This window comes from Zalophus californianus, chromosome 7, assembly GCF_009762305.2.
Source record: "Zalophus californianus isolate mZalCal1 chromosome 7, mZalCal1.pri.v2, whole genome shotgun sequence".
NCBI lineage: Eukaryota > Metazoa > Chordata > Mammalia > Carnivora > Otariidae > Zalophus > Zalophus californianus.
This window is the reverse complement of record NC_045601.1, coordinates 35,782,502-35,798,168: the sequence shown is the minus strand read 5'-3', so window position 1 is coordinate 35,798,168 and position 15,667 is coordinate 35,782,502. Positions and strand designations below refer to the sequence as shown.

General features: G+C 35.7%; 1 protein-coding gene across 8 annotated transcripts in view; it reads right to left on the bottom strand.

Moving 5' to 3' along the window:
* The window catches only part of PTPRK (protein tyrosine phosphatase receptor type K), a 553,961-nt gene that overhangs the window by 216,913 nt on the left and 321,381 nt on the right, over window positions 1–15,667 (bottom strand). For all 8 annotated transcript variants that reach the window (XM_027601765.2, XM_027601758.2, XM_027601759.2 and 5 more), the window contains exon 7: window positions 3,134–3,427. In XM_027601765.2, coding sequence (XP_027457566.1) covers window positions 3,134–3,427 — 294 coding nt within the window. The remainder of the gene's footprint in view (window positions 1–3,133; window positions 3,428–15,667) is intronic.

The window sequence follows — 15,667 nt, the reverse complement described above, 5'->3', positions numbered from 1 at the left end:
AATTTGGAGAAAGGAGTATGCACTTTGAAGAAGGAAAGTAGATGGACATCATACTTTCACCATCAATACTGCCCTGCATAGATATACAATATTTATCAATTATCTCCAACTTCTGCTTTTCAGAGATTATTTAAAAATTAACACAATATATATTTCCATAAGCTTTCCCCCCTTTTCTAATAATAGAGGAAGATTAGTAGATATTCCTAATAAAACAGTAACTAGTTTCTCTCAAATCCACAGTGTATTTGAAAATCTAAGCACTTTCCTTAGCCATGAAAATATGCACGAAATACATATTCTAAGGACATTTATAAATGAATAAACATATGTGACAAAGACTCAACACATGTGAAAGATAGTTTTAAAAACAAATAAACTTTCTACAGTTGGAAGTAAAACTCTAAGTGTCAGTGAGCCCTGACACCATTTTATGCCAGAGCCCACAAATTATATGTTTCTCAAATAAAGAATTAGAAAAAAAAAGAGCACTATAATTCTAAAACGTTAAGACATTTGTAAACTTGAAAGCAACTATGAGTGTAAGTTATTTTTACTCTATCCACTCCCACACAGATAAGGTTATTCTCAAAATTAAATATCTCAAAGCACTTTATAGTCATATTTTTACTTATCGTAGTCAATATGCATTCTCAACATAAGCATTCAATAGGGATAAATCAATGCTCATTAACAAGCTGTTTTCATCCACTTAATACAGCCTAACTAGCTTTAAAACACAATCTCATATATTTGCAGTCTCCATTGGTTCACACAACAATGGCCGATTTCAAGTAATTCCTGGTTAAACAAAAATCACATTAACAAATATATTGGGTGGTACTGCTAAATTTTAATGTCTACTTTGATGAAACCCTTTAAAAAATAAGAAAACAGATGAGATATTTAAGAGAAAGAAGTCTGGACACAGAAGTCAAAAAGAAGTTATCAGCAAGAGCCAAATTACAGAAAGAGCCCAAATGTCTATTGACTGATGAATAGATAAAGAAGATATGGTATATATGCAATGGAATATTACTCAGCTGTAAAAAAAAAAAAAAAGAATGAAATCTTGCTATTTGCAGTGACGTGGATGGAGTTAGGAGTATTTTGCTAAACAAAATAAGTCAGTTGGAGAAAGACAAATACCATATGATTTCACTCATATGTGGAATTTAAGAAACAAAACAAATGAACATGGGAGGAGAAAAAAAAGAGGCAAACCAAGAGACAGACTCTTAACTATAGAAGACAAAATGAGGGTTAGCAGAGGGGAGGTGGGTGGGGGGATGGGTGTCAATAGGTGATGGGGATGAAGGAGGGCACTTGTGATGAGCACTGGGTGTTGTATGTAAGTGATGAATCACTAAATTCTACACCTGAAACTAATACTGCACTGTATGTTAACTTGCTGGAATTAGAAGAAAAAGTGGGGAAAAAGAAAAAGTGACTTACTGGGGAGGGGGAAGAAGTCAAAAAGAAGACCACTGAAATAGTAAATTACTGTTCATTATTTTAATTTGTATATGCCATATAGATTAAATGTAGAAGGAAAGGTAGTTTTATTAGAAAACGTGTAGACAATATCCTCAGTAAAATGAACTCCATTGTTCATCTTTTTATGTTAACATGGGGTATTTAATTTTGGAAGACAGAGTGAGCTTTTCCTTAATTTCTACAATGTCTCCTCTTCAAATTATTTCTCTGACTAGCTGAGGTTGTGGAGTCCACTTACTTCTCCCTCAGAAAAGTCACCTATTGTAATCAGAATAATTTGCCACATACCTAGAATGAAGACTGAGCTGCACAGAAAATTTAAAAAGCAAACTGTGTGATTTAGGCTGAGCGATGGAGACTTAACCAATATCTTCTAGGTCAAGCTGCCTATCAACCACAGAATCAATGTACAAGACCAAACAGCAAATTAGTAAACTCTCTGTTGTCTAAATCAATCGAGCAGTTAAACTCCGTTAGTGGGCATCTCTCAATATAAATATATAAAAAAATATATGTAAACATTAATATATTAAAACTGAGTTGGAATTTAAAATATTTAAAGATGACAGTATTATCAGGTAATTTCACGGGTTTTGCTTTGATTTCAGATCAGTTCTCTTGGTGAGTAGTCCCGGAATACTGTAAAAACAAAAATACTATAAACGCCAAACACGTGTTCAAGAAACAAAAGACATTTTATAGGCATTTACATTTTCATAGATCCCTACAGTCTTAGTTTTCAATTTTCAGAACCTAAATCATTAGATGTTCAGGACGCATAGATCCATGCACTAACTCTGCAGGTGTTTCAACATAATGCTTGATGGTTAAAAAATGGCTCTTCCAACTCAACTAAAAATTAAACTACTTTCAATAATAAATTAAACAATACACTTAAAAATGCACTCTAATAACTGAGACAATTAAACTTTTCAGTGGCTTTTAATAAATAACTAATAACTTCTCCCATTATAACAACATACTATAATTAGGAACTGGGATATATATTTATATATTACTTTTTATTTTACTTTTCATCCTTTCTTTGTGTTTCGTCCATATGCTATTATTTTCCTCACTTTGTTTCAGGCACGGGGAGGGCAATTAACAAGCCTCTGTATGACAGCTGGGTGTCAAGCTGTTGAGTTAATCCTCAACAACAGGTTTTCTGAGTAGAAGAGTTATCTCACCAAGGCCTGGTTCAGAGTAACTTTTTAATCTGTATTATCAGATATGGCCTCTGCTCTGCCCATAACAATATTATTACCAAGGGAGACAATCTCCGCATAGCCGAAAGATATTCAGCATTTGCTGGAATTGCCAAAGTTTTCTCTCTGAATGGTAATAGTACCTTCACTGGCATCTGTCAGAGACTTTGGACTGAATACAAGCAAGCTGAGCAAAATTGCCACACAAGAAAATATGGATTCATCCTAATACTGAATAATAACAGAGAAACACACTGCTCTTAAATCAGTCCAATTATGACATAACGCTACAATTTACCGAATTCAATGGAACTCTTACTGTGACTACATCATGTGCAAAATAATTAGAACATCTAATAGCGCATGTATACTATATGTCCAATGCTCGATCCCTTCACAAGGCAGAGTGGCCTGCTATTCAGTCTTACCTGCACATTTGGTTCTGGTAATTAGAGGAGGTCCTGGGAGCCCCGTTCCACCTTCACCAGGTCTTGTAAGTAGAACACGGATCTCGTATTCGGTATCTGGGTCCAAATGCCATAATTTATAAGTTGGAGCGTTGACTGCATGCGTTTCTGTCCAGGATCCTGATGTCATTCGGTACTCCACTTCTTTCAGAATAATGGGACCATCACCAATGATGGAGTTGGCATTTAGCTGAATCAGCAAATATGTAGGCCCAACACCGAGCAGCTGGGGAGGGGCAATGGGTCTTGGTGGTTCTAGGAGAGATGAAGGCGCAACCTAATTAGTTAAAAATCCAAAAGACTAAATAAAATACAAAAATATATTAATGTGTCTCAAAGCTGAAAGGTTTAATGAATAATTTACTTAGGAGTACACAATAAATAAGGAAAATGAGAACATGAGTGATCTGCAAAGTGTACTTTTAAAAAGCAATAGTTTCACCGATGGGATATGACCCTTTTTGCCACAAGTTTTCTTTTATTAAAAACACGTCTCTCCAGGAGATAAACTTGTACAGGCACAGTAACCAAGGGAAATAAAGGGAAAATATTTAAAGATGGATAGCTCTGATTAGCTACTAACAGAGTACAGTTGATCGTTGACATTCTTGAGGTCCTAAGATCTCTACAAATCTCCAAATTAATGAATACTGTTATAACTCCTTATTTCATTCATGAAATATGGCAAAGCAGTGGTTTTGATTTTGCTTTGTTTTTCACTTCTGCGGAGTTCCTGCAGATGAAAGAGGAAGGAACAGCAAATCTGTCTGCCAAGTGCTGACTTGTTTCTACACACCCACCATAGAATATAAGGAATTAAAATTCACACCGAGGTAAAAGCACAAGTCATTACATATCACTAGCCTTTGGGAGTAGCATGTGATAAGGCAGTGAATCAAACATTAAATTCAAATATCAAAGGTACACTAAGAAACTTTGGCAAACATTATTGTAATGTTTGAACTTACAGAAACAATGAAAGATGAATTAGGGTCCCCCCCCATTTATTTTTCATTTAACAATGATGTAGCTGAATTTGATACTGGACTTTATGAAGGACTCCACCGCTCTAGCTCTGTCCATGTGGTCTGTCCACAGGGAATCCTATGTCATGAAGATGCTCTAATTAGTACATTGTGATCAGATTCCTCTTTGAATCTCTTGAACAACACTTCTCAGGGAAGCCAAAAGACTTTAAAATAAAGTGTTAATCTTCATAAAGTGGTAACTGCCCAAATATTGTTTTAAAGGCTTATGTGCTCATATGTAGAATTTAAGAAACAAAACAGATGAACATATGGGAAGGGGGAAAAAAGAGAGGGAGGCAAATCATAGGAGACTCTTAACTGTAGAGAACAAACAGGGTGGCTGGAGGGGAGGTGGGCACTTGTGATGAGCACTAGGTGTTATATGTAAGTGATGAGTCACTAAATTCTACTCCTGAAACCAATATTACACCATATGTTAACTAACCAGAATTTAAATAAAAACTTGAAACAAAAAAAAAATAGGGGTAACTGTTGGCAAGGTAAGAAATATATAGTAACTTTCTGTATTTTCTGTTCAATTTTCATATAAACCTAAAATCTAAGAAATAAAATTGATTATTTTTAAATGTGTGTCTTAAGAGTTAAAGCAAATTATATGAAAGAAAACTATTTTTTTAAGTTTTTTTAAAGATTTTATTTATTTATTTGACAGAGAGAGACACAGCGAGAGAGGGAACACAAGCAGGGGGAGTGGGAGAGGAAGAAGCAGGCTTCCCACTGAGCAGGGAGCCCAACGTGGGGCTCCAACCCAGGACCCTGGGACCATGACCTGAGCCAAACGCAGACGTTTAACGACTGAGCCATCCAGGTGCCCCTTTAAGATTTTATTTTTAAGTAATTTCTACACCCAATGTGGGGCTCAAACTCACAGCCCTAAGATCAAGATCACACACTCCAGCAACTGAACCAGCCAGGTACCCCGCAGGAAAGCTATTAAATGCAACCACACATCGCTTCCTCCTTCCCCTCAGTAGGGGTGGACTGGAGAAAATGCAGATAAAAGGAAGTTATGAAAAGACAGCCAATTTTAATGGCAACACATGCTTGGTATAATATACAATGCAAAAAAAAACAAAAACAAAAAACAAAAAACAAAACAAAACCAAAAAACCCCTCATAGACAGGTTTTACCTTCTGGTACAGGTTTAAATGAAGCAAGGGTTTTCAGCTGTAGCCCAGGATTTGCTTTTAAACCCTAAGAGTATAAAAAAGTATAGTCTCCATTTTATGAACCCCTGAGTTACAAACATCCCTAACATAAGGAATAAGACAAGCTGGCCTAGATCTCTAACCATACTAAAGTCACTTTCCATAATGTTCCTCCAAAATTCATGACACATATTTACTGAGTAACTACTAATTGTTAGTCTGTTCTATACATTAGTTATTCATATAATATGGGAAGGGAGATATAGCAACAATAAATCAACAAGTTCATTATTTTAAAATGAGACTTATGTAGAAAACAGATACAATGGTATTGTAATAGCATCATGTTGTGAGAGATGGTCGCTACACTCAGGGTGAGCAGAGCATAAAATGTAGTAGAGACTTGTGGAATCACTACTTTGCACACCTGACACTAAGGTAGCATCGTGTGCCAACTATGCTCAAATAAAAATTAAAAAATTGAAAAAAAACACAACATGAGTGGAGATGCCTACTGAGTAACACCAATTTTCTTTTTTTTCTATCCAAACATATTTGAGGCATGTTAAGTTAGTCCCATCAGTAATCAGGGCTCATTATTACAACAGCTTTCAAACTCCTTATTGGTAGAACCATAGGAACTTGCGCTTTCATGATGCGCATGTTTCAAGTGAAAACAAAACTAAGATTATATAAGATAATGTATGTACTATATAAAATTTACATGTGGAATTCTTTCTATCTCTACGGAAAAAGCAGTTCTTAACACCTGACTTACAAACCTTACAGTATCTGTTCTTTATGATTTAAGAATTGTTTCAACAATATAGAGTCACAATTGTGTATACATGAGGGCGAACTCTTCCAAGTTTCACAACAGACTTCAATTGTGAAAGACAAAGCTCGACAATTCATATCATGAAATTTTACCCACTAAACTAATGACTTGTATATTTCAAGTTTACAAAAGTCTTAGTAGACAGAAAGAGAAAGTTGATATATTTTCTAAACCTTGAACTAAAATGAAACTGAATAGAGAAATGAGCATAATAGAAGAAATGCAAATATCTTCCCAGACTATCTCAATGTTGCACATATTTTAAGAAGCAGTCTGTACTTTGCGAATAAACTGAGTTGCCTCATATGTGCAATATTTGTTTTCATTCCAGATGGTTCATATATTGACTAATTTAAGTTAAGTAGTAAATGAAGCTAAATCCACAGCTTACTAGGGTTCTAACCCAAAGCCGCAATGTCTCACATACATCACAGCGGAACAACAACCTGAAGGGGTCTCATATTTAACATGTTGGAGTAATTTGTCAAATGAATTATGAATAACAAACCTTGGTTAATTGAAAAATTTACGAGTATTCTGAAACCTGAACTAATAACTGTATATTGAATGATAAATCTCATCCACCCAAATTCTGCACATCACTGCTGTGGAAAATAAGAAGCAAACAGAGGAGGAGAGCAGAAGGGAGAGAAACAAGAGGGAAAAAAGCAACAACAAAACATATTATTAGAAACAAGTGAAAAAGTAAAGCATAATATCCCGTCTCTCATTTCTATCTTTAAGGAAATGACATGTAAAAGAAAATGAAATTTGAAGTCAGGAGATTCTAGGTTCACAAAATGCACACATGAATAGCTGGGTAAATGTGAATGTGTTATTTAACTTCTTGACATTACAATTTCTTCATTGGTGAACCAGGCATTATTTCAAGAATTGTTAAAGACTTTATGTTCCTAATGTGTCAACAAGCCCCATATTGGCTGTTATTTTGCTTTGTTTTCCCAGAGAGCATATAAATTTTAAAACCAAAAATTAATATTCATCACTAGTGTTTTGTGTACATGAAGAAATGACTTTGATATAATCAGATGCTTAGCCTGAAGAAAGGTAATAATTCACCCTGATCAGTTTTACATCTCACTTGCTATGGTCAAACAAACAAAAGGGGTAGTCCAGTCATCAAAGCAGTAGCTCAAATTTGGAACTGTGACAATGTTCAGAGAGACTTAGAAGCATATTCCTTGATTAACAGCATGACTAGAAGTGAAATCTAGCATTAATGACACTAATATGCCACTACATATTAATTTTTTATGTTGGAAGTAAAGAGTAGCCTCATATTAGCATACATATTTTGTTTTTAGGCCCTTGAGAACAAGGAGGCTTATTTATAAAATCTCTATTCATTTCAATAAATTATGCATGAATTTTAATCAGCTAGCAAATGAACAAGTAATTGTTCTACAGCAATATTAATATTCTTCATAACTTAATACACTATCAGACCCAGAGGTGTGGTGCGAATAAATCCCAACTGTACACTAGGTATCAGCTAAAGCATGCAATCCCCAAAATACAGGATAAACTTTGCCAATGTTACCAATTAACTTTCAATTAATGACTTACATTCATTATTCTAGATCTAAAACTTATTATACAATCATAATTGTACATTCAAAATCCTTTATTTATTTTATTTCAGAAAATTTCAAAAAGTGCCTTGCAATCAAGGTAAGTCATTACGAAACTATATCCCCATCTAATTATTCCTATTACGATGCTTTTTACAAACATATGTGTCACTTATTAACATTTGGTTAATTAATAAAATGCAAAATCAGAACTAGAAGCCACAAAGCCAGAAAAAAAGTCAGTTAACAAAGTAAACATCAAGGCAAATGGCACTTCTACATTCATCTTTCCAAATAAATAAATCAAATGCCTCTCAGTCCTATTGCCTTCCAAACTGTTTTATTTACTTGTCAAAGAAGACTTGACTAAAAGTTTCTCAAGATTAGCACTCTCACCATGAAAGCAGGCAATGGAACTGCACTTGTCCCTATGGCCACTGTAACAAATTGTCACTACCTGGATGGCTTAAAACAACAGAAATTTACTCTCTCATGGTTCTGGAGGCCAGACATTCAAAATCAGTATTGCTGGGTCGAAATCAAGGTGGCACCAGGCCATACTTCCTCCAAGTGACTAGGGAAGAATGAGTTCCTTTCCTTTTCCAACATCTGCTGGCTGTGGGTATTCTTTCCTTGGCTTGTGGCCACATCACTCTAATCTCATGGCTCACACTGTCTTCTCTTCTCCCTGTTGTCAAATCTCCCTCGATCTTCTAACTTAAGGCCACCTGTGACTGCACTCAGGGTCCACAAGAATAACCCAAGGTCCCATATCAAGACCCCCAACTTAATCACATCTTCAAAGACCATTTTTTTCGGATAAGGCAACAGTCATGGGTTCCAAGGATGAGGACTTGTGATCTTTGGGGCCATTTCTCAGTTCACCACAGATACATACTATGATCTCATCCTTCTTCCTAGGAAATATCTCAGCTCTACCTTTTCTCCAGTTGTTTAGAAGCCCGTGAGTGGACAATACTTCTCCTAGGAAAGTCTAATAGTTCCAAGCAGTGGAAATTATAAAGAGCAAATAATTTATCTACACTTTTTTCACTATTTATATTTTTAAGGAAAAAAAATAAAGATGAACATTATTACTTCAAATGGCTACAGGAGTGACTGTTCCCTTACCATATCTAAATTCCTGTAAAAATCAATATTAGACTGTTTGCCTTGGAGATAGATATTTTATTTACTATCACTTCTTTTCTTAAATGAATGGATCACTTCAAAATCAATGTTATTCTATTTCTTTATGCCCCTCTTCAAAATTCTGATCCAAAAAAGAAAATTCACTAGTTCAGGCTTCATGTTGTTTAATTTTCTTCCTCTTACCTATTAAAATGCTGAAGTAAAGGGGTACAGACAGTAGACAGCTCACAGACTGTGAGCAGGAAGAATGACATCAGTGCACCAAATAACTGAAGCATTTATTTATCAGCTACCCATCATAACTTTACCCCAAAAGGGTAACAGCTTAATTTAATGGTACTTGAGTACTTCAAGAAACTTGAAATAGTAACACTGATGACTAAGAAGATGACCTTTCTTCCCATAAGAAATGGAAAGCAAGGTATGGATAATTAGAAGCACTTTCTTTGGGCATTTAATATCATATGTATGACAACATAATTTGTTTAATTTTTCCTTAGATGTTGAAACATTAAGTACACATCTAAAAATTTTCAGATTAATGGAACAAGGTTCTCCCAGACCTACATTTTATGAACTGCAATGCAGATATACTTATAAGAAAAACAATAGTTCTTTAATGATTTTCACTCTGACTTCTCTGATACTTCAGATTTCCAGTCCTAATAAATTTCTTAAGGAGCCAAATATCTCTCCATTCACTCTTTTGGCTATTATTTCATATTTTTTTGCTCATATCAATGATGTAAGTAGTAAATTCTATAAAATATCTTTCAGATAAATTACTATTTTAATTATGTTTAGAATTTGTGCATTGATAAGATTTTTTTTTAAGCAAAATGATCTTCAAATTTAATATGGTAAGTCCTTTTTTAAAGCCAACAATCCAGTTGATGGATACTTTTTCTGAGTCATACCATTCAGGTGGCTCCGAAGCTTGACCTGGTCAAATAAAGTTAATACTAAGACATCACACAGTTTGGATGTTGTTAAACCTGAGGTACCTAGAACCAAATATCAATCAGAAGGAGCTACAGTCATCTATTATCATCTCCCTGAAAATTAGATAAGTGTTAGCATATACTTACAGTAGACTATGAAAAGAGTGTGCACACTGACCCACTGTCCACACTCAGAATATTTCACATACAAGAAAACTTCTGAGAACCATGAAATAAATACACATGACTTCTGTTAAGCATGTAGAAATACTTTAAATAAAATGAGAAAAAAAATTTGATTGAATAGCAAAGCTCTCATTTAGTGGGTATATAGGTTTGTTTATACTATGTATTTTTAAAAAGATTTATTATTTATTTTAGGGGGAGGGAGAGAGAGAGAGAGAGCACAGTGGGGAGGGGCAGAGGAAGAGAGAGAAATTCAAACAGACTCCGCACTGAGTGTGAAGCCCCACGACCTGGAGATCACGACCTGAGCTGAAACCAAGAGTCAGTCACCCAACTGACTGTGCCACCCAGGTGCCCCTGTGCTATGTATTTTTTAACATGAATAATTATGTAGAGTGAAACAGGAGTTTCTTCATTCCCTCCCAGTGGCTCTTCCTTAAAGGCAGTTGCTCAAACGACTGAGGAGTGCTAATGGCTTTGAGTGGGCTGAGAAAAGATTACTTAAGATTATGAAATGCACGGGATAGTCCCACAAAATGAAGAATTCTCCAGTCCAAAACACCAATAGCCTCCACTGGAGAAACACCACGATAATGTTCAAAATAAGCTCAGCAATCTGTGGCTTATGCTTACCTAAAATTATATCACTTACTTATCCATTTCTCAAAAGGGCAATGGAGCAGAAATTTGAAGAAGAGGTTGCAAACCCTGAACAGGTGATCATGTAATCACACAGGCTTGACCATGGTTAATGAGGCATAGCTAAATGGCATTTGACAATACAGCTTGCTTATAGGCAAGTAAACTGATGATGTTTTTGGAAAACAATCAACCAATATAGTATCACAAAATAAAGATGTGTTTAAAAAGTAAAGTAATCCCACTTCTGGGAATTTAATGTAAGGGGAAAATTTAAATCTTTGTTTAGAAAAGCAAAAAAGTAAACCATCAAAATATTAACAATAGGAAAATAGAGACACAAATTATGGCATATCTATCCGTTCAAAAGAATTTCACACAAACTTCAAGAACTCAAGTTGTTAAATTTATATAACACCTGTCAGGGGATATTTAAATATTTAAGTCTATTAGGGCTTGCATTTTAAAAAGGATATCCCTAGGGTAGAAAAAATGAAAACGACCAACCATCACCACCAGAAGGAAATACACCAAAAAGCTACTAGTAGTGATTGGGGAACTTTGAGACGATGAGTGGTTTTACTTTTTCTTTTATCTCTGCTTTCCAATAAAATTTGTAATGTGCTTATAAAACTTTCTCATCATTACATTCTCAGTATTTACCAGTGTCTGACTAAGTTCAAAAATATTACAGATTGAATGGCTGGCTCAGTAACACCTTGAAAAACAAAAAGTTACCCATGCCACTATAAGAAAAAACAATCTATATAAATTCTATCCATTCCATACAAGAAAATATAGACAACTTCAGTGTGAAAGCCATCATTTGGAGATGGCAGGAGTAAAACTTTGTGTATTTGTTTATTAATTTGTTTAATTTGTTTTCAGATGATGAAACTAAGTCCTCAAAATGTAAGATTTACCACCCTGAGCTCTGAACCATGTAGGTAGCCGATTGCCCTGACATTGATACACAGCACCTACAAAATGTTACTATTTAATTAAAGGAGTTAGTTGACTGGAACAAAAGAACATTTTCTAAGCAATTGCTTAGTAACCAAGTAGCACCAAATGATTTATCCAGCTTGTGAAAAAATAAATAAATAAAGGGCTCAGCTACGAATATATAATTCTTAGTCTTTTAGTCAAATCGGATCAATACATTTTTAAAAGGATTTTTCATGTGAAGAAAAGGTACTTACATATTTTAAAATCTGAATATACAATATTGCTTAGAAATGTTATCACAATATACAATTGCACTAATATCAGAATACACCAAGAACTTGAGTTTCTTGAACAAAATTTAATTCAGGGTAGGAAAAAATTCTGAAAATATGCCACTCTTCATATTAAACAGCCATTTTGTCTTTCAATCCCTATGCGATATGTATTCATTTTTTTAAAACTGCAAGATCTGTAGAATTACAGTATTTAATCTCAATGACATGGCTCTTTCCTGCTGCCTAAAGTGCTGGAATATGAAGAATCATTTCAGCAATGAAACCGCAAATTTTGCATACTGAATTTTATCTCCTATGCATTACCATGGCATTTTATTCATCTTGATTTGAAAATATTGCTGCAATAACTTTATTACCTGGTTGAAATAAAAAGGCACAGCAGCAGCACACTATTTTAGATCTGCCAGCAGAAAGTAAAAATAAGGTTAAGTTCATATTTAGGGGATACAAAAAGGTGAAGGGATTTTGAAAAGTGAAGTTTATTTGCTTTTTAACCCATATAATCTGTGAGCTGACTGAATTTTTCTCTCATTCTGTCCAAAATCTAGACTCTGCCTCATTAATATCTATGCAATTAATTAGTTCAGAATTATGAATTACTGCAATAATTGAACAACTTTACAAAAGCCCCCTTCAGTCCCACAATCCATATGGCAGCAAACCACATATGTTATGACAAAAATTATGGATCCCTTTGATTGAGTCAGAAGCTAATACAGCAGATTTCTCTTATGGCCAGTGAATCCCTTATTTCAGCTCCGTCAGAGCTAGAACTGTTCATGCATTTAGAGGAAAGAACATCTAGTTGATTCCAAGAATAATAATCAGGTAAGTAGTAAAACTGGAAAAGACTTCAACTCTGTTTGGTTCCTTCAAGTCTAGGGCCATAAACAGATGGTAATCGTATCACCATCTCATCAGTCACCTTTATGAGGTAGGAGAATACACACACACACACACACACACACACACACACACACACACACACACGGACACACACATTTTTTAAAAAAGATTTTATTTATTTATTCACGAGAGAGAGAGAGAGAGAGAAGCAGAGGGAGAAGCAGGCTCCCCGCTGAGCAGGGAGCCCGATGCAGAACTCGATCCCAGGACCCTGGGATCATGACCTGAGCCGAAGGCAAACGTTTAACCATCTGAGCCACCCAGGTGCCCCCCACACACATATTTTTTTTTTTAAAGATTTTTATTATTTATTGAGAGAATGGTAGAGAGACAGCATGAGAGGGAAGAAGGTCAGAGGGAGAGGCAGACTCCCCGCCGAGCAGGGAGCCCGATGTGGGGCTCGATCCCGGGACTCCAGGATCATGACCTGAGCCGAAGGCAGTCACTTAACCAACTGAGCCACCCAGGCACCCCACACACATATTTTTAAGAGAAAGGAGGGGAAGTGCATTTGTCAATGACAATAACATGGTAAATATGCCTAGGTTATACAGGCTATTATACCATTCTAGGTCATAGGCCAAAGGATTTAGAGTATTACCATTTATATTCATTTTATATTAATATGAACTAAGATACAATGGCTGACTCCAGTAAACCAAGAGGTAGCAATTAAAAGAAAAAAACTCCACTGCATAATCTCTATAATGAGATTATGATACTTCTACCTATCTACACACAAATGTACACACATGTATACATGTATATGTACATGTATATATAAACTGTTTAATGTAATTGAAAAAAGGTATCATTTAAAAATATCCTGGGGTGCCTGGGTAGCTCAGTCAGTTAAGCATCTGCCTTTGGCTCAGGTCATGATCCTGGTGTCCTGGGATGGAGCCCTGTGACTGGCTCCCTGCTCAGCGGGGAGCCTGCTTTTCCCTCTCCCTCTGCTGCTCCCCCTGCTGTGCTCTCTCTCTCAAATAAATAAAATATTTAAAAAATAAAGAAATAAAAATAAAAATATCCTGACTCTTCCACAGTTAGAATATAAAAACATGGAAAAATCTCATGAGCCTAAATTTCAAATTTTAAGGTATTTTAACACTATGCAATTAGAAGAATTTTCCAACATCTAATTGTAACCAAACACAATCTACATTTGCCAACTTGGTCCCTAGGTCTAAATCTTATGTTGCGTAGTTCCCAGAGTATACCTCTTTGGTTAGGTATCTTACAGTTTTTGGTGCTATTGTAAATGGAATTGTTTCTCTAATTTCTTTTTCTGCAGTTGCATTCTTAGTGTATAAGAAAGCAACTGATTTCTGTGCATTCATTTTGTATCCTGCCAACATTACTGAATTGCTAGTAATTTGGGGGTGGAATCTTTTGGGTTTTCCCCATAAAGTATCATGAAAGAAATTGAAGAAGACACAAAAAGATGGAAAAACATTCCATGCTCATGGATCGGAAGAATAAACATTGTTAAAATGTCTATGCTACCCAGAGCAATCTATACCTTCAATGCCATCCCAATCAAAATTTCAGTGATATTTTTCAAAGTGCTGGAACAAACAATCCTAAAATTTGTATGGAATTGGAGAAGACCCCAAATCACCAAGGAAATGTTGAAAAAGAAAAACAAAGCTGGGGGCATCACATTGCCCGATTTCAAGCTATATTACAAAGCAGTGATCACCAAGACAACATGGTACTGGCAGAAAAACAGACATACAGACCAATGGAACAGAATAGAGAGCCCAGATATGGACGCTCAACTCTATGGTCAAATAATCTTCGACAAAGCAGGAAAAAATATGCAATGGAAAAAAGACAGTCTCTTCAATAAATGGTGCTGGGAAAATGGGACAGCCACATGCAGAAGAATGAAACTCGACCATTCTCTAACACCATACACAAAAATAAACTCAAAAGACCTCAGTGTGAGACAGGAATCCATCAAAATCCTGGAGGAGAACATAGGCAGTGACCTCTTTGACACTGGCCACAGCAACTTCTTTCAAGATACATCTCCAAAGGCTAGTGAAACAAAAGCAAAAATGAACCTTTGGGACTTCATCAAGATAAAAAGCTTCTGCACAGCAAAGGAAACAGTCAACAGAACAAAGAGGCAACCCACAGAATGGGAGAAGATATTTGCAAATGACACTACAGATAAAGGGCTGGTATCCAAGATCTACAGAGAACTTCTCAAACTCAACACCCAAAAAACAAATAATCAAGTCAAAAAATGGGCAGAAGACATGAAAAGACACTTCTCCAAAGAAGGCATATAAATGGCTTCATCATTAGTAGCCATCAGGGAAATCCAAATCAAAACCACACTGAGATACCACCCTATACCAGTTAGAATGGCAAAAATTGACAAGGCAAGAAACAACAAACGTTGGAGAGGTTGTGGAGAAAGGGGAACCCTCTTACACTGTTGGTGGGAATGCAAGGTGGTACAGCCACTTTGGAAAACAGTGTGGAGGTGCCTCAGAAAATTAAAAACAGAGCTACCCTATGACTCAGCAATTGCACTCCTGGGTATTTACCCCGGAGACACAGATGCTGTGAAAAGAAGGGCCACATGCATCCCAATGTTCATAGCAGCAATTTCCGCAATAGCCAAACTGTGGAAAGAGCCGAGATGCCCTTCAACAGATGAATGGATAAAGAAGATGTGGTCCATATATACAATGGAATATTACTCAGCCATCAGAAAGGATGAATACCCAGCTTTTACATCAACATGGATGGGACTGGAGGAGATTATGCTAAGTGAAATAAGTC